Source organism: Jaculus jaculus, chromosome 9 (assembly GCF_020740685.1).
Source record: "Jaculus jaculus isolate mJacJac1 chromosome 9, mJacJac1.mat.Y.cur, whole genome shotgun sequence".
NCBI lineage: Eukaryota > Metazoa > Chordata > Mammalia > Rodentia > Dipodidae > Jaculus > Jaculus jaculus.
The window spans coordinates 131,863,154-131,888,378 of record NC_059110.1 but is presented as its reverse complement, the minus strand read 5'-3'; the positions used below and the strand labels follow the sequence as shown (position 1 = coordinate 131,888,378).

At 48.0% G+C, this 25,225-nt stretch overlaps 1 protein-coding gene across 2 annotated transcripts in view; it reads right to left on the bottom strand.

The window, feature by feature from the left end:
- Positions 1 to 25,225, bottom strand: part of Prkca (protein kinase C alpha) — a 447,179-nt gene that overhangs the window by 9,127 nt on the left and 412,827 nt on the right. For both annotated transcript variants that reach the window (XM_045157944.1, XM_004655131.2), the window contains exons 14-16: positions 21,414 to 21,494; positions 10,812 to 10,919; positions 6,605 to 6,745 (exon numbers count right to left, since the gene is read on the bottom strand). In XM_045157944.1, the coding sequence (XP_045013879.1) occupies positions 6,605 to 6,745; positions 10,812 to 10,919; positions 21,414 to 21,494 (330 nt within the window). The remainder of the gene's footprint in view (positions 1 to 6,604; positions 6,746 to 10,811; positions 10,920 to 21,413; positions 21,495 to 25,225) is intronic.

Genomic DNA, 25,225 nt, shown 5'->3' with positions numbered 1-25,225 from the left:
TCAGACCATGGGGACCTGTCAGTTCACATAACTGGAAGCAGACAGGGTCAGTATGCTGTCCTTCACCATCGGAGCTAAGGTTTGTAATCATGCTACACATTTGTATCGGCCGCCATTTAAAATGTTCCATTTCTTCCAACTTGTCTTCCAAGCATAAACTTATCTGGAAGGGTAATTATTAGAGAATAGAAAAAGCGGCTCCAATTCGCCAAATAAAAGGTGTTGTCCTGGGCTGATTTAAAGGCTTCAATCAAGCTCAAATGTACTATGATGGGATTTCTTCCTATCTCTAAGGATGGCGAGTGTTTTTATACTGTCAGCAAAGCTCCCCTGGCTATAGAATTTAAATTTTAATTACCATCCCTGTTATTGGCTCAACAGAAGGGCCAAGAGAATACATCTGCCTGCCACTCAAGAGAACTGATTAACTGTCTCCGCTAGACTCGCTGCAGGGCCCTGCCTCCTGCACCTAGAGCTGCTGTTCAGCACAGCTCTGTGCACTAATTATGAAAAGAACACTGTGGCACAAGGTGTCCTCATGTTTAGAAAGTGTACATGGAACGATTTAGGTATAGAGAAGCATTACATATGCAAATTAATCTCAAGATGTTCAGAAAAGCGTGTGTGTGTGTCTATACACACAGGCTCAGATAGAGACTAGAAAAATAATAAAGCAAGTACAACAAAATGATATCATTTAGGGAATCTGGATAAAGGGAATGTAAAAATTCTTTATATTATATTATTTTCCCAAATACATTTTTTTTTCTTACAGTGCTGGTATTGAACCCAGGACCTTGTATATGCCAGGCAAGTGCTCTACCACTAAGCTACATCTCCATCCCTTGGTTTCATCTGAGACAGGGTCTCACTGTGTCGCTCAGGCTGGCTTCCAACTCGTAATACTGTTGCTTCTACCTTGGAAAGGGCTGGAGTGCACACATGCTGCCACGATGCCCAGCGTCCCAATGCTTCCACAAGTCGGACACTAGGAATTATTTCAAGATAATTTTTAAAAAGTAGCTAGCAACCCTCAAACACCCTCATCCTCCCCACACAGGGGAATGACATGGTGAAACAGAGGACTTGGTGGCGGGTCTCAGGGACAGGGTGTGACAATGTCTGCTCACTGGGGCGCACCTGCGCCTTTCCTCTCTGCTCTTGTTCTTCCTGGCTCTTGCTGCAAGGATGACAATGTCTTGATGAAAGCTATTCCATTTTGTCCCCCCCCCCCGTCTCTTTGATAAAATAACTACTGTAATTTCCCAAGAAAGGCCGTCTCTGAAAGACAGGCCCATTTTCAAAGTGCATTTCCTACTTGTGGACTCTTGGCCTTGACTTTGCAGATGAATTTCTTCTCCCTAATAACTCTTAATGCACAGTGACTTTCTCCAGCTTGTCTGTGAAGGAGCTATTTTGCTTCATGGTGCCAATGGATGGGATCCACCAGAGAACAAAAAAATCAATTAGCTTTAGGCTTCCCATATTTGTATAAGCTGCTGCTCATTTCAGGCAGGGTGAACGGAGATCTGAAGGCTGTTCTTGGCCATTTTGTTCACATGAATAATGAGCCAGGATGAAGCCTGCCAAGGTCAAAGTGATGCCGATTAGAACCTTGGCGCTTCCATGTTTTTGTTTTTCAGGCAAAGCAGAACGAGCGATCTGACCTTCCCTCAGTGGGAGTCAGGTGGTCCCGGCAAGGCTGGTTGCACCCCCTCGCCTCACCGCCTTGAAGCCTGGGGAGGCAGGTGGATACTTGTTTCTCCTGCAGCTGAAAATGGAGCTTTCCGAAGGCGCCACCTCTTTGAAAGCTGCATCTTTTTTCTTTTTCTTTTACATGGACGGGCCTCCATTTGATGACTCAGGTTGGCCGGAAGAAGTACCAGGCAAGGCGGGGTTGCTGCTCCCTGCCTGCTTCGAGGAGATGCCTGGCACCAGCCACCACGGCCACAGTGCTCTTCTCATAAAGAGAAAACGGTGTTTTGCTGGGGTTGCCATTGCTTTGGCCGTGCTACATAGGGCAGCCACTGAAAGCGTCTACCCTGCCCAGCTACCAGCCTATCTTCCATAAAATGCTGTCTTCACAATGCTACATGGTGGCCTGTTGTGGACAGACATGACTATCCAGAAGTGGACTCTCCCACCACCGGTCGCTGTAGTACAGGTTCTTTCCTCACTTTTTTGCACATGCACGTGTGTGTGAGTGTGTGCGTGTGTGTGCGTGTGCATGTGGAGGACAGAGGTTGACGCCACATTCTTCCTCTATCGCTCCCCACCTTCAGTTTGTGAGACAGTCTGTCACTGGCCCCAGACCTCACCGCTTAAACTAGACTACTAGCTAGCCAGCAAGCCTCCCGGAGCCTCCCATGTCCACCTTGCCAGCTCTGCGATCACAGGGTGTGCTACCATACCCAGCATTTTACGGGGGTACGGGGAATCCAAACTTAGATATTCATGCTTGTGTGACAAGCACGTTGTCCAACTGAGCCATCTCCCCAGCTCCCTTCTCTTACTTCTGAGCTTTTTGTTCCCACGATTAATGCCTGTCACTCATGTCTCTCTGCATTACAGATCCTGACCTTAATGTCACTGGGAGATGGCAATTCCTATATGGAGTTGCCTCACGGACCACAGCACTTTAAAGTGGCTTTTTGTTGGTGGGGGGGGGGAGAGGGACCTCCCGTCTTTCATGACACTTTGGTCTAAAGGATAGCTTCGCAAGTCACTTTGGCACTTGGAGAGATGGCAATCACAGTGGTTCTGAAATCATCTTTTCTAGAGGTTCAAAAGTAAAGTAAAATCCAAATAAAACAAAGACAATAGACCCTGATGCCAGGAGCCCAAAGTGGATCTCCAGGAGCATCCGGTCAACCAAGGTGAACACGTAAAGTGCTGTGGCTGGTACTTTACAATAAGCAAAGGCTGGATTCCGTGGGGAGCCAGGAGCAGTATGCGCATGAGGACAGCTAATGGTCCTGAAGCCTGTAAATGTCAGGGAAAATCATTGGCCAGTATTTGTTAGAAACCCACTGGGCAAATGTCCCTAAGACAGACATGGTTGTCGGTAGAGTCATGACATCTGCTCAGGGGCTGTGCCCTCAAAGGCAGGCACATGGGTGGCACACGGAAGGAAGTCAGGGGCTCTGGCAGCCATACTGCATGGGTGTTATTATTATTATTTTTTTTAGCAGCCACAGTGAGGCCTGTGTTGTTCATCCCTGTCTATGTGAAAGAAACAAAACTACCTGTTGGAGGAACACTTGCGTCTTCATGTGGCCGCAGATCAGGGAACCACACTTCACTGAGGAAGGTGGGAGGCCAAATCCCGGAGAAACTTGTGTCTGCATCGCTCTCTGCCCACCACCGTGCTTGCCACGTGCGACTGCAGCCTTGGCCGTATGATATTCCCAGTCCAGCACGGTGCCATGTGGGCGGCGCTTCATCCTAGGCGTCCTTGCAGAATGGCTCTCACGTGAGGTTAGGAGACAACTCTGATCCACGTGTGGCATGGAGTGCCTCTCTGTTGACCTCCAGCGACCAGAGCTTCCCCGGCGTGTTGAATGACCCTGACTCTCTTCTGCTTTGTGACAAAATGAAACGTCTGGCCCCACCTGCCCCAACCTCCTCTCTTGACTGCGTCGCTCCCGTGTCTCCTGCCTCTGTCTGCCTTCTTCGTCACGCACAAGCCCTCTGGCAGAAGAATCTCACTGCGAGCAGAGCAGCCGAGCTTGCTTCCGTCCCTGGCTTGGGTGCTCTTGAAGCATGTCCTTCTGTACAAAGACTCCAGTTTTAGGATTTTTGAAAATATTTTATTTTTATTTATTTATTTGACAGAGAATGAGGGAGAGTGAGAGAGAATGGGTGCGCCAGGGCCTCTAGCCACTGAAGACGAACTCTGGACACATGCGCCCCCTTGTGCATCTGGCATCTGGCTAATGTGGGTGCTGGGGAATTGAACCTAGGTCCTTTGGCTTCGCAGGCAAATGCCTTAACCACTAAGCCATCCCTCCAGCCCTTTAGGATTTTTTTTTTTTGCCCACAATTTTTGATTCCTTTTGTGACTTGAGGGAGGGTATTCTTCACAACCAAATGCAATTTATCATTTTTTTTTTAAACTATCACTCAGCCAACACAAACTAATAAATAAACACACTCCTCATCTCCTCAGGGATTGAACATCAACACTGCTCATGCCTCAGTTGTCTGCCCTGGAAACTGCTGTGCTTGCAGATACTACTGTGACCCAAGGGAACAGCTCACAATATAAGCCAGGTCACTTCTGGTTTTCTCTACATATAATTTGGGACCAAGTATTCATGGAAAGTTAAGAGACTGAAACTAAATTTCCTTCTGAAATCAAGGATTTCAAAGAAAAGCTTAAAAAATGTGTTTTATGGCTGGCTTTCCTTTACTTCATTTCTTTCTGGAAAGTCATGGAAAGTGATTGACAAGTAATTTTTTGTGCTGAACCCTTCAAGCAAGGTCCGCATGTCTCTGGGTGGCTCCGGCAAAGAAGCCACCCTTACGTTCCCTGTTGGAATGTGAGAAGACAAGGAAATATGAGAGGCAGGAGAGAACAAAGAAACTCCTGGACTGTCTACAGCATCATTTGTCACTGTGCTCACCCTGTCCTCAAACCGGCCAGGTTTCGTGGCCTGAAGAAAAGGCTCCCCTGGGAGTGCTCAGGGTCTGGGGCTCGGCGGGAGAACAGGTGGAGGCAGCAGATATCTCAGTGCCTGCTTGAAACGATGATTCAGGAGGAAGTCAACTGACCTGATTAATTTTAGTTTGCCTTCAGACTGTGCTAAAAACGTCTCTGGAAAATCAAATCCAGTGGGTTCACCAGCAGCAGCAGCAGCAGCGTTATTCCCGGAGCGGAGGACACGCGGGCTCGTCTGATAACGACGCTGCTGCGTGTTGCTCAGTCAGCCACTCTGCTACCACGGGGGGCTCCTTGGCCTGCTAATGGGATTCCGGCCGAAACAGAATGGGGCCAACCCAGCAGGGTGGATGCTTTGGACCCTGACTGTGAGACAGGTAGCTCTCTTTGTGGTCTAGGGAGGAGAGCGCTTGGGGATCAACACTGGCCACGACGTGGAGGGCATGGGTATATTGGCGATGCCTTGTGCTAGGAGTGCTCGGAGGGAGTGAGGAGTCGGTGTCTCAAAGAGGCTGGGTCTAGCTTAGCTCGGGAGATGGCAGTGTTAAGAAGGCACACGCTGCCTGCCGTTCACCATCAGAGTGAGCTGCAGGGCTCTCGCCATCACAGAACCATGGTGTATTGAGTGAGGAAGGACCCCACCACCTTTTCCTGGCTCTAGACCCTTGCCAGCGGTGTCCTCCGGAACATGACTCAGCCCCTCTGTGCCTCAGTGTTCCAAGTAGCAAACTGGGGATCATAAATAATGCCCATCTCCCAGGGCTGTTGGGAGGGTTACAGGAATTAGTATTCATAAAGCACTGAGAATAGGGTCTGTCCTATTGTGTGTGTTAAATAAGTTTTAACAACTGGGAATCACATAGAAAAGTGACTAAAGCTGGTGATGTCAGAACTGGTGAGTGACACACTCTCTCTCTGTCTCTCACTCACATTCCTTGCTGTGGGTACAGTAGGCACCGATGGTAGCTGAAGAGTCAGGCATGCTTCAGGGCCCCACTTGGGCAGGGGAAATCCAGGCCAGCTGCAGACACATATGAGCCCCAAGTCCTGCCAAGGACTAGGGAAAAGGACAGCTCTGCCCAGTGCAGTGTCCCCAGAGTGCCAAGCTCGGCGCAGACACGGGTTGCTGATGGTCGGGGTGCTCCATGCTGTCATTGCTTTTTATCTTTAGTTCTGGTGTGAGTGTATGTGCATATGTGCATGTGAATGTGTGTGAGTGCATGTGCACAAGTGCACGTGGAGGCCAGAGGACAAACTCAGTTGTCAGCCTCAGGAACGTGGTTCACCTCCTCTGAGACGGGGGTCTCTCACTGACCGGGAGCTTACCAGCTAGGCTAGCCTGACTAGCTGGTGAAGCCCAGGGACCTTCCTATCTCTGCTTCCCCAGAATGGGGGTTGCATGTGCATACCACTATACCTGGCATTTAAATTTTTTTAAAAAAAATATTTTATATTTATTTATTTATTTGACAGAGTAAGATGGAGAGAGAGAGAGAGAATGGGTGCACCAGGACCTCCAGCCACTGCAAACGAACTCCAGACATATGTGCCCTCTTGTGCATATGGCTAACGTGGGTCCTGGGGAATTGAACCTAGGTCCTTTGGCTTTGCAGGCAAATGCCTTAACCACTAAGCAATCCCTCCAAACCATACACCTGGCATTTTTATGTGGGTCCTGGGGATTGAACTCAGGTCCTTATACTTGTGAAGCACTTTATGTGTCAGACACTTTGAGGATGAGGAACACTAATGTCTGTGCATCTGTCCTCACTCTGCTGAGGCAGCAGCAGTCCTGGATGCTCAGGTTCTAGGGATAAGCACAATCCTGAGTGGATTCTTGGCCGTCTCCCTTACTCTGCCAAGGTCAGGGTCTCTAGACTCCCAGAAAAACAGTAGGAGAGCCACCACCAGAATCAGGGACACGGGCTTCTTTTCCAGACTCACCACTTTAGGCTTGAATGGAGGTTGGATCTCCCTGTTCTCCAGTTTCTCCCAGTCAATCCTCCGGAAGAAGGCGTGTTCTCTGACATCCCTTTCTCCCTCGGGCCCACAACCCAGCCGCTTGGCTGGGTGTTTGGTCATAAGCTAGAAAGAAAAAGAGAAAAAGAGATTGGTTGACAAGAACCTCATATAGTCTGTGCCTTCCCTGGTCCAGCTCTGCCTCCTGCACAGATGGTCTGCTTGAACAGACTCTAGTTGTTACCTAAATGTGGCCTTTCTATAGTGATTATCACAGTAAGGAAGCAGCTGGAAGCCATGGCCAAATGGAGTCAGACGAATTTATACAGGCGTTGCCATTCATTATCTCAGACTTGAATTCTCTACATAGATCTAGTGGGTGCTTCTCAAGAGAACTTGCCTAGTGTGTGTGTAAAGCCCTGGTTTGATTCTTGGACTGTCAAAGGGAGGCAGGTTCAGAGGGAGACAGAAAGAGAGAAGGCTGATAAAATTCACGTGACCACTAAAAATCATCTATGCTGAAAGTATCACAGGCCATCATCACATAGGATTCTGAATAAGCATCACATTTCTCGTTATTGTCTGGACCAAATTATCATCAAAGACTCATGGGTTAGGAAAACCCATCTGAGTTCTGAAGGCAGAAGCCATCAGCTGTCTCTGTCCTTAGCACGTCTGTTAACTGCCTTCCCTTAAAGCACTTACATGATGATTCCCTGGTGATTGAGCCAGATGGAAAATACTAAGTGCATTGTACTGTCTTTCAGTAAGTTTCAAAAGAATCTCAAGCAATATGAAAGGCAAATGGGGAATGCCAGGAGTGGGGGTGGCGGGGTAAAAGTGAGGTTGAGGGGCAGGGAGATGGGGTAGAGGAGAAAGATGCTTCACTAATATTCAGTTTGTCTATCAAAATGAGTAAAAAAAAGTGACATAATTGAATTATATTTTACTTATAAACTTGATCATTACTCTTTCTGAGCAGGCTAACATGTTGTTGCAAAATAGGAATTATTCCTTAGATAATGTTGCCAGAGAAAAAGGTACTTTGTGATTGAAGACTTTACTGTTAAAAACTGGTCAACTCACTTAGACATTCCCCTGAAAGAAGTGTGTTCACTCAGGACCCAGAAGTTTCCAAGAAGTACGATTTATAACAGTCTCAAGCCAAAATGGAAGCCATCCAAGTACCCCCCAGGAAGGAAACATATGGACAGAGTGCAGTGTGTCTACATGGTACTAACCTCCAGCAACATGAGAGAAAGAATCACAGCCACATGGCCACATCTACCCCTGCAAGCAGAGTGAGTGAGTGAGTGAGTGAGGGAGGGAAGCCAGGTCTGGGGCACACATTAAAGATCCCATCCGTGTGAAGCTCAGAACAGGTGAGACTCATCTGTAGTTAGACGATGACGGTGTTGGGGGTGTGGGGTGACTGTAAGGGTAGGGAGGAGAGGGCTTCTAGAGGTCTGTCTGTTGACCAGGGTGCAGTTACATGAGTGTATTCATTGTGTGAAAAGTCACCGATCTGTCCCATTTTATGTGTATCTTAAAAAACAGAGAGTGAGAAGGAGATAAAGAGAGGGAGGGAGAGAGAAAAAGCAAAACAAAACACAAGTTGTGTCACACCAAGTGAGGCAAGAGGTGAGAATTAGCACTTTCCAAAGACCTGTGATTACCTCTGGTGCAGTGTTAGGAAATGAAGTGGAAATAGACGTTCAATACTATGAGAGGCCGGGACAAAGGCCCAGGAGGAATTGGGACTTATTCTGTCCCATTATATCCTGCATGTCACTGAACACTAGCCTCTGCATTTGCAATGGTGTGCATTTTTTTTTTTTTATGACATGTTCGCCATGTCTCTTGGAAGGGAAGAAAAGGCAGCTGGGCATGGTGGCACATGCCCATCATCTCAGCACTTGGGAGGCTAAGGCAAGAAGAAGATTGAGAGGTAAAGTCAGTCTGAGCTACACACGGAGTTAGTTCAAGCCTAGCTGAGCTATACAGCAAGACCCTGTCTGTCAAAACAAATCAAAATGAGCAAAAAGGTATTGAAGACCCAGTGGAGATGCCGGGACCATGAGATGGCTGCCGAGGAGCTGCCGGCCCCGATGAAGTTTTCCAGGACTGTGAGTAGCCTAGCTGGAGGGGCGGAATTGGAATGCCAGAGACTTGTTGCTGGTTAGAATTATTGGACTTGAAGATTTGTCACTGGTTTGAGTTGCTGGACTTGAAGCTACAGAGTTTGATGTTTGCCCTGGTTGTTTTAAATCTTGTATTGGTTGAATGTTTCTTTGCTATGCCCAATGCCATCTATTGCAGTGTCAATATTTATTCTGTGCCATTCTGGGATTTTGAGGTTATATTTTGGTATTATGGCTCAGTTAAAATATCTTGAACTATGGGGATGTATGAACATCATTGAGATTGATAAAAACTATGGGGACTTTTAAAGTCAGACTGAATGCATTGTATTTTACATCATGTATGGATATCAGTTTATGGGGGCCAGGGGCGGAATGTGGTGGTTTGATTCAGGTGTCCCCCATAAACTTAGGTGTTCCCAGCTGATGGATATTTGGGAATTAATGCCTCCTGGAGGGAGTGTATTGTTGGGGGTGGGCTTATGGGCTTTATAGCCAGTTTCCCCATCCCAGTGTTTGGCCCACCCTCCTGTTGCTGTGTTCCATCTTATGTTGGCCAGGGGGTGATGTCCACCCTCTGCTTATGCCATCGTTTTCCCCTGCCATCATGGAGCTTCCCCTCAAGCCTGTAAGCCAAAATAAACCTCTTTTTCCCAGAAGCTGCTCTTGGTTGGGTGATTTCTACCAGCAATGTGAACCGGACTGCAACAGTAAAGTGGTACCAGAAGTGGGGTGTGCTTTTGCCAGGAGACACAAAGAACATTCTATTGAACTGGAAGCTAAGACTTCCCCCTGGTCACTTTGGGCTCCTAATGCCCTTGAGTGAACAGGCTGAAAAAGGAGTTACAGTGATTGCAGGGGTGATTGATCCAGATTACCAGGGGGAAATTGGGCTGCTCCTCCACAATGGCGGTAAGGAAGAGTATGCCTGGAGTGCAGGAGATCCTTTAGGGCGTCTGTTAGTGTTACCATGTCCTGTTGTCAAAGTCAATGGACGACTGCAACAACCCAATAGAAGTAGTGTGATAAATGGCCCAGATCCTTCAGGAATGAAGGTATGGGTTACCCCTCCAGGTAAAGAACCAAGACCTGCCAAGGTGCTTGCTGAAGGTGGAGGGAATACAGAATGGGTAGTAGAAGAAGGCAGTTACAAATATCAGCTAAGGCCACGTGATCAGTTACAGAAACGAGGGCTGTGATTGCAATGTTTCTGTCCTGCCTTGATAACAGAGTGTTGTATCTACACCAATATTAAGATTGTATCATTAGCTAAACTGTTGAATTTATATTAGACCCATTGTATTAGAGACTAAGCTTGTGTTGGGGGGAAGATTTTGCAGTTCCGGTTGTACGTGGGATAGTTATGCGACGTTAGGCGGAATTATGAGCTTGTTACTGTTTTCATTTGGAAATTAAGTATGATGTAAGGAGACATGATTTGATGCCAAGTTGACAAGGGGTGGACTTGTGATAGTTAAGGTGTTGTCAACTTGATCTGTTTAGTAATCCACAGGCTGCTTCTAGGAAGGATCAACTAAAGGAGGAGGTCTTTCTCCCAGGGTGAGCCCTTCCCCCAGAGTGGGCGGTCCCGCTCAGAGAGGGACTTGATATAAGGAAGCTCTGGGTAGAAGAGTTCCCTTTTTTCCTTCCTTCCTTCCACTTGGCTGCCGGAGCTGCTCCCTACCTTCTAGCGTGGATTGAAGACCAGTGCGGACTAAAGACCAACATCAACTGAAGACCCACGTGGATCGAAACCCAGCGGCTCCTCAGGAAGCCTCCAGGCTTTCCGGCTCCTCAGGAGGCCTCCAGGCTTTCTGGATCTGCAGTGCCGGGTGGGGACTGCTGAGGCATCTGGCCACGTGGACTGAGCAGTTACCAGGTTCGGTGATTCTCAGGCCTGCAACTGCTATTGGACTACTGTAAGCTAATCCAATAAATTCCCTTTATAAAATAATTCATTCTAGTAATTCTGTTCCTCTAGAGAACCCTGACTAATACACCCTGCTAGCCATCTTGGCCCATGGTAGCCAAAGGAACCCCAATCTACTTACTCCTTTGCAGATGGAGACAGCCTCCTTGGACAAGGATTTAGGGTAGGACACGTTGTGCTCCATTATAGACTGAAACAGCTCATCCTCATCTTCACCATCAAACGGAGGCTATTCCAGAAAAGAGAGTGACAGGAACGCTCAGGAGAAGGAATTCATGAACATGGTGCCTGAAGATCTGCCTCAGAAACAACAACCCCAGTCTCCCCGTATAGCATGGCGGGGGGGGGGGGGGGGCGGCAGGCAGGCCTGGCTCAGAGAGTTTGGGGGTTTATTCATCATCTTTAATTAGGCTGGTGGTTATGTAGTTTTCATTTTTAGCTTTGTCCCTTTCATTCTCTTGCCCTGAGCAACCCCAAATAATCTTTAGGGAGAATGTTTTTGAGGACTGCTTTTAATGATTTGCAAATAAATTAGAATTAATCCATTCATCTTGCAATTACGTGCTAACGATCTAATGATAAGCAAGTTAAGTTGATAAAGATGGCACTGTGTTCAGAGGGTGTGTAGAGGGGTACAGAATGCTGACTGTCATTAGTTTGGGTGAAGGGAACAGCAGAACAGGACAGTCTCTGGCCTAGGGAATGGGTCATCTAACTTTCTGACACAACTGTGTAATAGTGTAAAAAGCTTAGCATCTGGACATGTCTCCTGTCCCTTCTACTGAGTCTCCAATCGCTGCACTGGGAAAGGGAGGCGTGGTGGCACTGTGGGACGTCACGTCTCTGAAGTCAGAGGACTCGGCCCAAATCCCAGCTCTACAAGCTCCTAGCTGGGTGCCCGCAGGCCGACCTGCTCAACACGCCACTGGCTACGATGGGGCCTCTGACAATAGATAGCCTGGTAGCCTGTGTGACACGAGCAGGAGCTCGGGGAAGGGGTTAGGTTGTCATTAAGGCAGAGGAGAACTTTGAGAAGTGCTTCCAGGACACCCCAAGAACAAAGGCTGAGCCTTCAGACAGCTCCTCTAGCCAGGAACCGTGCTTGCGCCTGTTAGTCCCAGCTACGTGGGAGGCTGAGGCGGCAGGAACGCTGGTGTCTAGGATTCTGGGCTGTAGCGTGTTACGCCGATCGGGTGTCCTCACTAAGCTTGGCATCAATATAGGGACCTCCTGGGAGCAGGGGACCACCAGGCTGCCGAAGGAGGGGTGAACAGGCCCAGGAACTCTTGTGCAGATCAAATGGTTCCGTCAGCTTACCTTCGATAGTGAGGGCATTATCTAATTTCTATCACTCTCGTGGAAAGTGCACATTGGGAAATGGAATTGTGGGACATTCCTAGATGTTCCCCTTTGGTATAGCTAACCTTGAGTTTCACGTACACACACACACACACACACACACACACACACACACACGCTGACCAGGGGCTGGAGATACGGCACATGTGAGTATCTGAGTTTGGATCTCCAACTAAAGGCCCGGGTGCCTGGAACCCCAGTGCTTGGGAGGTAGAGATGAGGGGTCCCTGGGCAAGCTGGCTAGCTAGACTCTGCAAATATGGGATCTCTGGATGCAAGTGAGAGACCTTACCTCAGTAAATAAGGTGGAGAGTGATTGTGGAAGACACACAATTCCAACCTCTGGCCTTAGTGTGCACTTGTACACACATGCACCCATACATATGCAAACGTGCATACACATATGTTCATATCACATGCACAAAAGCACAACGGAGAGGCAGCCCTGGGGCACCGCGCTGGGCAAGAGCCTCGAACAAGAGCTGTGTCTGTAGGACCACCACACAAGAGCCACAGGCTGCAAGCAAAGAGGCCAAGGCTGTGACGAGCCCTCCCATGGGACCAGACAGGGCACAAGAGTGGGTGGGATGACTGGTGCCACTTCCTTTCGTCACTTGTTGTGACAGATTATAAATAAGTAGCCTCTTTTCCGGTTGTAAAGGCTGGGCATAAAGCCTGTGTAATTTGGTGGCAGCATGAAGGAGGGCGAGGAGGGCTAAAAGTAGCTCGGCTGTGAATTAGTCAGGGAAGGAGTAACCCGCCACATGAGGTTGCCATGGGCAGAAGGAACATGACATCTGAAGGAGCGCGGCTGCAGGTGGCCTGTGCTGGCTGGAGCCGAGCTGCCAGGCCACAAAGGTGGACGTTGAGCTGGGCCTGGCTGAGGGCCTCAGGTGTCCCCAGGCTGTCGTCAGCAGCCCCCTCACCTTCTTGGGCCTCACAGCAGGCCCCCTATCCTCAGGTTTTCTCCCACCAGGACTCTACATGAGGACAACAGCAGGGCTGGCCTCAGGCAGCTAGCTAGGGACGGGAGGGGTGAAGAGCAGGGGACTGAAGTGTAGTTGTCACGCTGCCTTGGCAACACTGGTAGGCAGCTCCAGTCTGAACCTAAACCTGCCTCGTCAAGGTGGCAGTCACAGGCAGCCCTCTGTTTTCTTTAGGGTTCTTCCTCCTTCTAGAAAAAAAAATCTTTTTCACTCTTCTCCCTTCAGAGGCGCTTTCTGAATCTGTGCTCATCTCATCTCCATGAACCACCATTTGAAAAATTTTAAAAATGTTTTTGTTGTTTTTTAAACAATAATAATAATAATAATAATAACTATTATTATTATTTTGGGTTTTCAAGGTAGGGTCTCACTCTTGCTCAGGCTGACCTGGAATTTACTCTGTAGTCTCAGGGTGGCTTTGAACTCTCAGTGATCCTCCTACCTCTGCCTCCCAAGTACTGGAACTTAAGGCGTATGCCACCACGCCTGGCTTTTAAATTTTTTTATTTATTGATTTGAGAGAGAGAGGGTGTACCACCTTGCAAATCTGGCTTATACGGGTCCTGGGGAATCAAACCTGGGTCCTCTGGCTTTGCCAGAAAGTGCCTTAACCACTAAGCTATCTTTCCAGCACCCTATACACATTTAAATTTAACCAATAAAGCTCACCCAAACTTAATGTGTAATATGCATATAGGTATGGACCAAGTTCCTTCTTAGTGTATGAAAGCCTTGTTCCAGAATGCTGGCTGGCCACCATGTTTCTGGGACCCCTCCCTGTCACTCAGAGCTTTTTGCTTTACTTTCATTTTCAATGAAGCTTTCTTGGCTCTTCAGCTCTGCTCACTGTCACTCGCCATTGTCACTGGGAGACAACGAACTGGACCCTGAAAACCAGGAGCACTTGGATCCCGTCACAGGTGCGCTCACTGAGGCCCTGCTCAGCTTGGGCCAGGGTGACAGAGCTTGTGGAAGAAGTGACATTCTCACCCACTTGTCCTGAGCTCTCAGCCATTGGGAACACTGCCCCTGCCCATGCCTGTCCCGGGAGGAGCTGGCAGTGAGGGCTGCCATCCTGGTAGGATGGCTGGAGCTGAGTGGGAGGTGCTCAGTGACCGGTCCACCAGCCCACACAGAGGACTCTGCTGGGGTGGGGACATTGTTTGTCGAGCGTTTCAGTCCTGATCTCTATTCTTCCCAGGATGCAGTGGTGAGCTCTTCATGGTCAGAGGAAAGGAGGTGGCCATACAGCCCAGGATGATGCAGGTCATCTCTTGAAGAACCACTGGTCTCCAAGCTGGCAAGCTTCCCCAGCCCCAGTGGGTAGATGGTGCTGGTCCACTTCTCTCCTAACTACAGGCTTGCTCCTGAGCTGAGAGGCAGAAGAGGAGGCAGGGACGCTCCCCCCTCCCAGCTTTGGGGTGAAATGCATGGTCTTCTACTGTTTCCTCTGTTATAAAGATACACACTATCCAGAATATAAAATATATCACGTTGTCTGGGGGTGTAGGCTGATAATAGAGTGTTTGGCTAGCATGTGCAAGACCTTGGGAGTTCAGTCTCAACAACACACACACACACACACACACACACACACACACACACACACACACACGTTTAGCATCTTATACACTTTTAAGTGCACAGTCCTATGGCATCAAATACTTTCACATTGTTGCACCAACAGTACCACCATCCATTTGCAGACTTTCACAACTGAAACTCTGCGCTCATTAAACCATTCCTGCCCCTCCCCTGAACAGCCTCTGGCAAACACCACTCTAATTTTTCTGGATGAAACTGCTCACTCTAAGAGCCTCATGGAAGTGGGATTGCACAATGGAAGTCCTTCTGCGGGCTGGCTTGTTTCAAGATGTGGAAGAGTTACACCGAGCTGGGCCTCAGGTAGCGGTGAGGCTACCCTGAGGTATGTTGAGGCATGACCAGAGCATCTCCAAGGCGTAAGGCAGTGGGTTGCATTTCTTGCTTTTGCTGCATGTCCGCGGGGACCTGCGAGGGCTCTCAAGGGTGTAGTCACCTGGGCTCAACCCTGGAGAATGGCTGCCATTTTCGGTCAACTGCATCAAAGGCAGCAGGAGGACCCCTGGGCGTCTTCCCTCGTCACTGAACCCTCAAAGCATATCCACTCTATGGTCCTTGGCCAGAGCCAGTCACTAGCCCCTATCTAATCCCCCGAGTGTGCCAGAAAGCACAGTCCTATCATGCGAGGCCGAGGAAGACCACAAGTATGTGGTGAACAGTTATGACGACCATCCCATTCAGAAAAGCTCCCTGGAGCCCCCCCCCACCCCGTCTTCAAATATAACTATGTAATATCTTGGGGGAGGGGGTGGAGAGGTGGTCCACGAAAATGGTATCCACATTCTCTTCACGTGTACAAAATTTTCTCTTATTTTTGTACAGATTCTTAGATATTCTCATTTCCAAATATGACACATAAGTTGAGTCCTGAATCACTTTGTTACAGACTCATTTTCCTGGTAGCCACCATTGTTCCTGTTCAGATCCGAAAGCCACTCAGGTGACATGTCAGTGCAGACAGACTCATTGGTGCATGGGCACGAGTCTGATTGTTTCCAACACTGTATTCTAATGACAAATGCTGCTATAAACATTTCTCTGTGTGTCAGGTTTCTTGGAGCAATGTCCCAGGTATGGAATCATGCATCAAAGGATGCAAGCACATCTATGTTCTTGCTAGGTGTCCCCAGCTAAGAAGGGGAGAGCCTCCTTATAGGTAATTGCCTGTGCTCGGGCCTTGGTGTTGAACGCAGGTCACTGGTGACAAGTTACAATTACACTTATTTTCCTTTCCAGTAACAGCAGCTGCTTAGCCTGGGGATTGGGCAGGGGTTGTGATGCGCTGCCCAGGTACTTAGTACATGACCATTTCAGATTGCTTCTCTTCCCTCTCCACCCCATTCCCGTGGTTATTTTTAAATTTCTACAAATCTGGACACAATGTTCCAAGCTAAGCCACCGATTAACCAGTCCTGGGTTTGTGTAAGAACTTTCTGAACGTTTTGTACCCCGTCCCACTCAACACCTTTGAGTTTTAAATCAGGCAAATGAGAGGTGATGGTTCACCCACACAACTGGATTCCTCTGTCACTTCCTACCAAGCAGTGGTTAGGGCTCTATCACGTGCGGCTGCAGATCACTGAGGACTGGGGCGGGGTGGGGGGTTGGGATTGCACACACGGACTTTTCACACTGAAGTTCCAATTACGGAGACAAAGCATCCAGGACTGGTTCATCAGGACTGAGGACAAAACATAAATCACCCTGGCTGGAAAGGACATGAAGATGAGAGGGCTGGTCCCTTTCTTACAAATACTAAGAGCACTTGGGAATCGTCATGAGCTCATCAGAGCACTGGGTATTGTGAATGTTCCCCTAAACAATCACATTCATCAAGCCACCCAGGAACCAAATCCAGACTCAGGCTGTCTGGACTTAACGGCCTCCTTGGCTGCCGAAAATAACTAAGTCAGATGAGAAGAAAATTGCAATAAACTCTTTCCACTCATCTTCAGCCCTCTGTTGTTAAGGAAGACAAATTTAGACCCCAGCCTCACCAATAACTTCATAGTAAATCTGCCCTTTCTTTTTACATGTATGTGTGTGCACACGCGTGTGCACGCACACACACACGTGCACATGTGTGTGTCAACCAGAGGACAATTTGAGTGTCATCCTTAGGAACATGGTCCACCTTTGGTGAGACAAGATTCCCTCATTGGCCTGAAGCACACCTCTGACTCCCAGGGATCCTCCTGTCTCCGCCTGCCCACAGCTGGATTATGAAAGTGTGCTATCACATGGGACGTTTTTGTGTAGGGACTGGGGCTTGAACTCAAATCCTCATGTTTGCAAGAACACTCTATCCACCGAGCTGCCTCCACAGCCCACAAGCTTCCTTTATAATAGTGTCTGCTCTTTTCCCTGGGGCCCCAAAGCCTGGAGGGGCTGCGGGTGATACCCGTGGGAGTTCATTCTCTCTGAGCCACTCTGCAGTGTGAGCTCAGCAAGGAAGCTCTCGATGGTTCCTGAACTGACTGCTGGTGGGTGGCAAGGTAAAGACTTGGGGGGAACAAAGGCTATGACTTGTGCCCACCATGACGCTAGCATACCGCACACCTTCCCCTGTGTTGTTTTTGAGGAAAATCACCGTTTCAGGAGAGACTCTGAGGCCCTTTGAAGGAGGCACACAGGCAGGCTGAGTGGCCCTGAGAAGCAGCAAGGGAGGTCGTGGACACAGGCAGACTGTCTAAGGAAGCCCTGGGTGCAGGAGCAGGAACTCAGCTCTATAGAGAGCGAGTGGACAAGCCTTCTGGGAAGGCCGGAGACCATCTCAGGGTCAGTCTTCCCAGGAGGCCAGATGCAGGCAGGACTGCCCAAAGGGACCTTATTCCCGCAATGGGGCATTCCCTAGGTTCTAGGATAGGGCATTCAGCCTAGGAAGGCTTGGAGAGGGAAGGGAGCTGCACGGGAAGGGAGGAGGGAGACCCTATTCTGAATCCAGCCTCTGGAAGGCCAATAAGAATTGGAGGCATGAATGGCAGCCCTTGCAAACAGAGCCTGTGTTTCTGTCCAGTTGATTTCCCTTGCTGGTACATGCAAGTGTGACTCTAATAAAGGCGGATTTGCTTTGCTGGTCTTAAGAGTTGAACACTCAAATGGGATGGGGGAGGGGAGCTAGGAGTCTCTGTCTTCATGCATAGTATGGTTCCCGGTGGGAGGGGTGGGGGACTTGTGCTGCACCGTCAAATTTTGCCAAAATTTTAAAGCAGGAAATTAACTTCCAGCACGGGCAACCTGTGCCTTCCCCAACCAGGTCATGCTGACAGGGACTGTGCATAACCTGCGGTTCCGTGTTTGTACCTGGAGACACAGGGTGATTGGGTGGAGGATGGCCTGAATAAATAAACAAGCAAATCACTCCTTTAATGTCCATCATGTCTTAACACCACTGAGTAATAATGACCAATGCTGGCTAGTGCCTTATCTGAAAGTTTCCATACCTAAAAGACCATCCTAGCATCTAATAGATTTGAGATAACGACAGGAACATAAAAGCAGATCGTCTTGGCTTCCCATCCAGAGCGAAGCCATAGTCTTGGGAAGATCTCTATGCTCACATGGCCAAAGGGGCTCTTCCTGCCTGGCTTTGGGCCTCTACTGTCTCCCTAGCTTACTGTGTGTCGGCTGTACTGGTGGATACCCTTTGGTTTCTTTAGATTGCTTAAATTTTTTTATTTATCTGCGTGTGTGTGTGTGTGTGTGTGTGAGAGAGAGAGAGAGAGAGAGAGAGAGAGAGAGAGAGAGAGAGAGAGAGAGAGAATGGGTACTGAGTGTCCTGTATCATTGCACCATTGCAAATGAATGCTGCTTTGGCTTTATGGCTGGGGTTTTGAAGCAGGGCTGGCAGGCTTTGCAAGCAAGTGCCTCTTACCACTGAGCCATCGCCCCGGGCCCTCCCCTCTGTTCCTTAAACAATGCTACACAGTCCCACCACAGGGCTTTTACACTTGCTGTTTCTTCGGCCTAGAATGCTCTTCCTACACACACACACACACACACACACACACACACACACACACACACACACTTCCTCATTTCCTTTTGGTCATAATTTTATCTTCTATAAGTTTTTCCTTAGCTAAAGTTTCCACTGGCCTCTAACTCTTATATCTTCTTTTCCCTCTCTAGTATTTTTCCTCTTAGCTTATCATGAGCATATGTTTTCCCGATTTAATGAGTCTGTTGTCTCTCTTATTCTGTAAGCTTCAGGGAAAGTAAGGATTTCTGTCTGTTTTGTTTACTGTTACCACTGCACACAGGAAGCATTCAATACAAGAATGATTTACAGTCAGTGAATGCAGCAGCTCAGAAGGAAGGTTGTTGCCCCCAGAGAAAAAGATTCCTCTGGAGGACGGGGGGGGGGGGCATTTCTGACTATTCTCACTTACCAATACCCTTGGCTTTGGAGGTCAAAATTCTTGGCACTAGTACTCAAGTTCTGAGGACTAAAAGCAAACGCACAACAGAACTGGTTTGAAGCACAAAGGCAGGGATCCACTCAGGGTTCACCCAAACCTCTGTAGCTGAGTTCTCGGGCAGCCACGCTATCCTCCCTTCTCTGCAGCCAGTAAAATCCAATGTGCACTGGGACTGTAGGCAGGAGTGACCAGCATCACTCGGGCATGGTTCCAGAATGTTCCCTGTGACTGCTCTCTTGCTCTCTCTGTACAGCTGAAATGAGGAGATTCAGTGGAGGAACCCGAGGTCCTTAGCCACGGTGGAGCCAGTGGATAGGAGAAAGCTGCCCTTGAACCCCTGACCGACTGATGCCTGGTCTCATCTCCCTCCCCAGCCCTGATGTCACCTCTGCTGACAGGACCATGTGGAGAATGTGAAATGAGTCACGTGCTGAGACCCGGAGGCTGGTTATTGAATGAAACAGGATCAGCTCCAAAGACACAGTTATTAAAGCCATTACACTACAGAGTGTCAGGGCCCCAGATATTAAAGCCATTGAGCTAGGACGTGAAATGACGACAGTCACATCCAGAGCGGAGCCTAATTCTCCTCACTCAGCTGGAAGCTCAGCCTGGCTGGACTTCTGTGAAGATGACAGAGAACGACCAAAGGTGAGGCAGGGGGGAATGCGAGGGTGCTGGCAAGTTCAACCGTTTTCAACACAGTTCCACGGTCATAACCATGGGCAGCAGCTGGGCAATCTCTGAAGACAAGCTTGCCGGAAAGGGCGACATAACTGGTTTGGTGCTCCTAACCCACAGTGGTCGCTGCTGTCGTCAATGCATGCACAGTGAAGTGTTTTTTTTTCCCCTTTACCACTAGGGCCTATGACCTCCCCAGCCATAGGCTTTTCTTAGGCAGTTCCAGTCAGAGATTAAGGCCCAAAGATCCCACGTGCCACTTCATCCTGACACAAGAATGGAACTCTTGGCAGAAATGGAACTTGTGTCTGATTGAGACGGACCTATCGCACCGCTTACTGTCCACATGCCATCTTTAAAAAAAAAAATGGCCCAGGTAGGTTGGCCCTGGGGTCTGCCCTCCAAATCTACAAACCGATCAGGTCTTCCCCTTGCATACCTGACTGTGATGGTACAAAGGCTGTGGCCTTCCAGTCCCTCCCTCTCTCCCAGTGCAACCCTTGGTGTGTGTGTGATGGGGGAAGTCTCTCTAGTTTCCCTCTCAATTCTGCTTGGACACACACGCGCCTGGTCTCTACCTCCCCAGCCCAGCCTGGCTTGGGGGGGGGGGGTAGAAGAGCGAAACATTGTTTCTTGAGCTGAACTTTTCTGCTTGCCTCTGTTTTTATAGTTTGGAATCATTTCCACACTTGACTACTTGTATCATTTTCGTCTGGTCTCTAAATCTGCCGTGTGTGTACTTTCGTTACCCTCCAGATCTACCACGTGGCTGCCCTCACCAGCTCTATGTTTGCTACCTGTGTATTTAAACTTGGGGTGACCACGAATGCAACTCTCTTCATTGGTCATTTCTCCTATGGTTCTCCTGGTCTCTGCTTTGATATTTTCTCTCTTCTGTTCCTCCTTAAGTCACCATCATTTTCAGATGCCATGTGGATTCCTCCTAATTCTCTTTATACAAGTTCCTAGAAAAAAGTTCTACTTTCCATATACTTGTGGCTTTTCTCTAATTCCTCTTTAAAGGCCTCAGTTTCTCTTACCTTCCATGTACTTGTGGCCACATGCTTGCAGCTTTACTTTAGTCTCTCTTTTAAAGGTCTTGGTTTCTCTTAAAATCCCAATATCCCCTTATATAACTTGTGATTTCCCCCTAAATAAACAGTAATTCATGAGTTAACTTGCTTGAGTCTGTCCTTATTAATTCTTTATTAAAGGTAGGACAGAACCCAAAACATAGCACTCATAAATTCTGAGGGATACCTACGGAACCCCCAAATCCTACATCAATAACCAGTTTTGCACTACTAGAAACTCACAGGGGTATCATGCATGCATACGTAATGAAATATTTTTTCCTTACCCACTATGACCTCCCCAGCCACAGGAATCTTCTGTGGAGGCAGGCCTCACATTCAATCAGAAAGTGGTTGTTGACTCCTACAAGCCAGGTCACTGTTGCCCCAGTGGGCACCCCCATTTGGAGTTTCTTATGGCCAGAAGATCATTTCTATGCATACCGAAACAACCCACTCCCAGGGAACTTCCTCCCTCTTTCCCTGGGTAAGAACAACATCGGTTCCACGCAGCCGGGGCCTCGTACCCCTGTCTGAGCAGAAGAGAACTGGCCACACGCACGGCGACACACAGACGTGAAGATGCTCAGTGAAACGTTACCTGCCCAGCCAGCATTTCATATAGCAGGACGCCGTAGGCCCACCAGTCCACAGATTTCCCGTACGGCTGGTAAGCGATTATCTGCAGGAAGACAAACACATAAATTAATCACCAACCCCTATCAGAACGGGTAAGCCGGGTAGGCAGGCGTGAAAACATAGCTCATACAGATGAGGCGGTGCTATGCTCTGCTTCTCGCTTCTACCCTGAGGAAAGAGGACACTTCACACGGTGTGCCAACGAGAACTGCTGGCCCGTGACACGCTGCTCACGTTGAGCTTCCTTTTATGGATCTACCTGGAGATGCCACTGCTCTGTCTGAAGGTACATCTAAATCATCCTCATTGCTGAAAAATATTTAAACACTGACTTCAGTGTTTGGGAAACAAGAGGTCAATTGAGCTGGGATCTGAAATGTAACCTGCTTAAACCATATAACTGAGTTCTGGAAAAGCTGTGAGGATGAGGATGGCGGATGTGATGAAGAGCAGAGGAAGAATGAGCGAAGTGAAAAACCTGGCGGGTTCTCCTATCTCTGCCCCCCTGCTTGCCAGAAGGCACGCCAGGATTACCCCCCCCTCCCACCACAGTGTCCCACTGTACGTGGGTTCGGGAGACCAAAACACCATGTCCCCAGTTTCAAAAGAATCGTTTTTGACTCAGAAATAAACATTTTAAAAAGATATCCTGTCAGATTCCTTGAGTGGTGGGACATGCTCACCAGCCGTGACCAAGGCCTGTGTCCGTGAATCCTCACCGACACTGTGCATTTGCCACTGGCTCCCAAAGTGCCAGTTTGATAATGGAAAGTGATGTTTCAATGATCTTTTGGTTTCCATTTTGTTTCTCATTTTCATATGGAAATTAGACACCTGTGTTTCTTTTGTACTGAACCATCTAACTATGGATCTGCCTAGGTTTCTGTTATGATGAGCTGGCTTACTCTTTCTTCCCTCTCTCCCCCCCTTTCTCCCTCTCTCTTTCTTTTTCTTTCCTTCTTTCCTTCTTTCCTTCTTTCTTTCTTTCTTTCTTTCTTTCTTTCTTTCTTTCTTTCTTTCTTTCTTTCTTTCTTTCTTTCTTTCTTTCTTTCTTTCTTTTTGAGACTATACTAGAGATGCCATGCAGAAAGGACAAGACCCCTACCCTCACACAGATTCCATAGACACTAGTTTTTCCTAGTCATTAAAGACAGCTCTTTACATCTTCGTGATATAAACCCTCTGCAGTAACTTTTATAGTCTTCCCAATTCAGCATTTACTTGCTTTGTTCAGAATATCTTACTTTTTTTTGGTGGGGGGCGGGTTCAAGGTAGGGTCTCACTCTGAGTCAGGCTGACCTGGAATTCACTATGTATTCTCAGGGTGGTCTCAAACTCATGACGATCTTCCTACCTCTGTCCCCAAGTGCTGGGATTAAAGGTGTACACCACCATGCCCAGTTTAGAATATCTTTTGATGCATAGATATATAAACTTTCCTAGTATGAGCCCAACCTTTTAAGTAATGGCTAGAATATCCTTTGCTAAAATGCTAAACATATTTAACAAATTTTCATCTAGTACTTTTATAGGCTTACCTTTTACACTTAGCACTTTATTCAACCCTAATATTATTCTAAAGCCTGAAATATTAAAATTTCACCAATGCAATTTTATCATTATGAATTTAAACAAATAAATCATACTTTCTTGTTTGATAAATCACTTTCATCCTATATTTTAAAAAATATTTATTTATTTATTTATTGGAGAGCGGGGGTGGGGGAAGAGGTAGATAGAGAGAATGGACACGTCAGGGCCTCTAGCCACTGCAAACAAATTCCAGACACATGCGCCACCTTGTGCATCTGGCTTACGTGGATCCTGGGGAATTGAACTCCAGTCATTAGGCTTTGCAGGCAAGTAACTTAACTGCTAAGCCATCTCTCCAGCCCCATCCCATATTTAAGCAATCATTCCAGGCTCCTTCCTGTTTCTCAGGTGGGTCTCCCACAGCTCCACCCTGAGACAGGCTGCCTGTGCGAGTTTGCACAAGTAATTTCCTTCAGAAAATCCCAGGATGGTGATGACATGGAGCTCTCTGGAAGATGAAGGATTCTCTGTAGGCAGGGTCCATGTTCATCCCTAGCATCAAGCAAGTGCCTTAATCTAAACAGTTCCAGATAACACTGTAGAATGTACCACGTAGCCAGCACTTTACTTATGTATTTGAGAGAATGAGAAAGGGAGGGGGAGACAGAGACAGACAGAGAAAGAGAGAAAAAGAGAGAGAGAGAAAGAGAGAAGATGGGCACGCCAGGGCCTCCAGCCACTGTACATGTGCACCTGGCTTACACGGGTCCTTGAGAGTCGAACCAGGATCCTTTGGCTTTGCAGGCAAATGCCTTAACCTCTAAGCCATCTCTCCAGCCCTGGGAATAGGTGCTTTAATCCTTGCTTTACAGATGTAATAATGTAGGCTAAGAAGGATGAAGGAATCTGTTCCAAGTTAGTGACATGCTGAGAATTTAAATTAAGGATGGCCTGTTTCAGAGCCTGATGTTACTGCTCTGCCAAGTTCAGCTGGTTGAAGCGCATGTCCTATGCACTGGCAGGCAGCAGCCAGAGGCCGGTCATGAGAGAGACAGTGGTGATCCTGCGTTCTAGGCCCAACACCTACCTTAACTGAGCGCAACTTAACCAGAAAGTAGGTGTTAGTCTGAGGACTCCCACTACGTCTTTGCATCGAGATGGTAGGCAGCTAGGAGGCCAGGAGCTCATTAAAGCTGGCACTAACTGCACTCTCTGGGCAAGTCCCCCCCCCCCCCGCACACCATAGAACAGAAAATAAAAGGCTGGCTAAGCCACAATAAAAACAGAATGACTATATAATGCCCTAATGCCTAGATAGAAAATTCTGGAATTCTGAAAAGTTAGTAAATGTCAGGAAACGCATTTAAATGGTGGCTCAAATAAATAATGACAATAAAGCAATAAAATCTGTGGTGCCAGATGAGCCGATGGGAAAGTGTGCACCCCCACAGACATTTGCAGGGAGCAAGAGCTTTGCAATGGGAAGCACTGTTCTAAAGATGTTCCTGGAGGGGACTAGAGGAGAGAATGCCAAAGAAGCTTGTAGAGAAAAAGAACATATTTGTTACTCAGTGATCAGCCACTGGAATACTTTTCTAAGTCCTCAGAGTGAAATATCAAACAAGAAAAAGTTCACACCTGAGTTTCAATGGCCATTAAGAGAGGCCCATTTTGGAACACTATGTGTATGGCGGGAGTGTGCATGCATGTGTACGTGTTTGTATGTGTGTGGGCTCACGTGTGTGTTTGTGTTTATGTGTGTGCGCACGTGCACACATGTGTGGAGGCCAGAGGACCTCAGGTGTCATCCTTAGGGATGCTGTCCACCCCTTTTCGAGACAGTCTCTCATTGGCCTGGAGTTCAACAATTATCCTACACTGGCTATCCAGGAAGCTCCTGCCTCTGCCTCCCCAGTGGTGGGACAACAGGCAATGACATCATGCCTGGTATATTTTAAAGTTTTTTAAGTTATTATTTTATTTCAGAGAGAGAGAGAGAGAGAGAGAGAGAGAGAAAATTGGCACACCAGGGCCTCAGCCACTGTAATTGAACTGCAAATGCTTGTGCCACCTAGTGGGCTTGTGAGACCTTGTGCTTGCCTCACCTTTGTGCATCTGGCTAACATGAGATCTGGAGAGTAGAACATGGGTCCTTAGGCTGCACAGGCAAGCGCCTTAACCACTAAGCCATCTCCCCAGCCCCAGTGCCTGTTATTTCTGGATCTCAAGTCCTCATGCTTG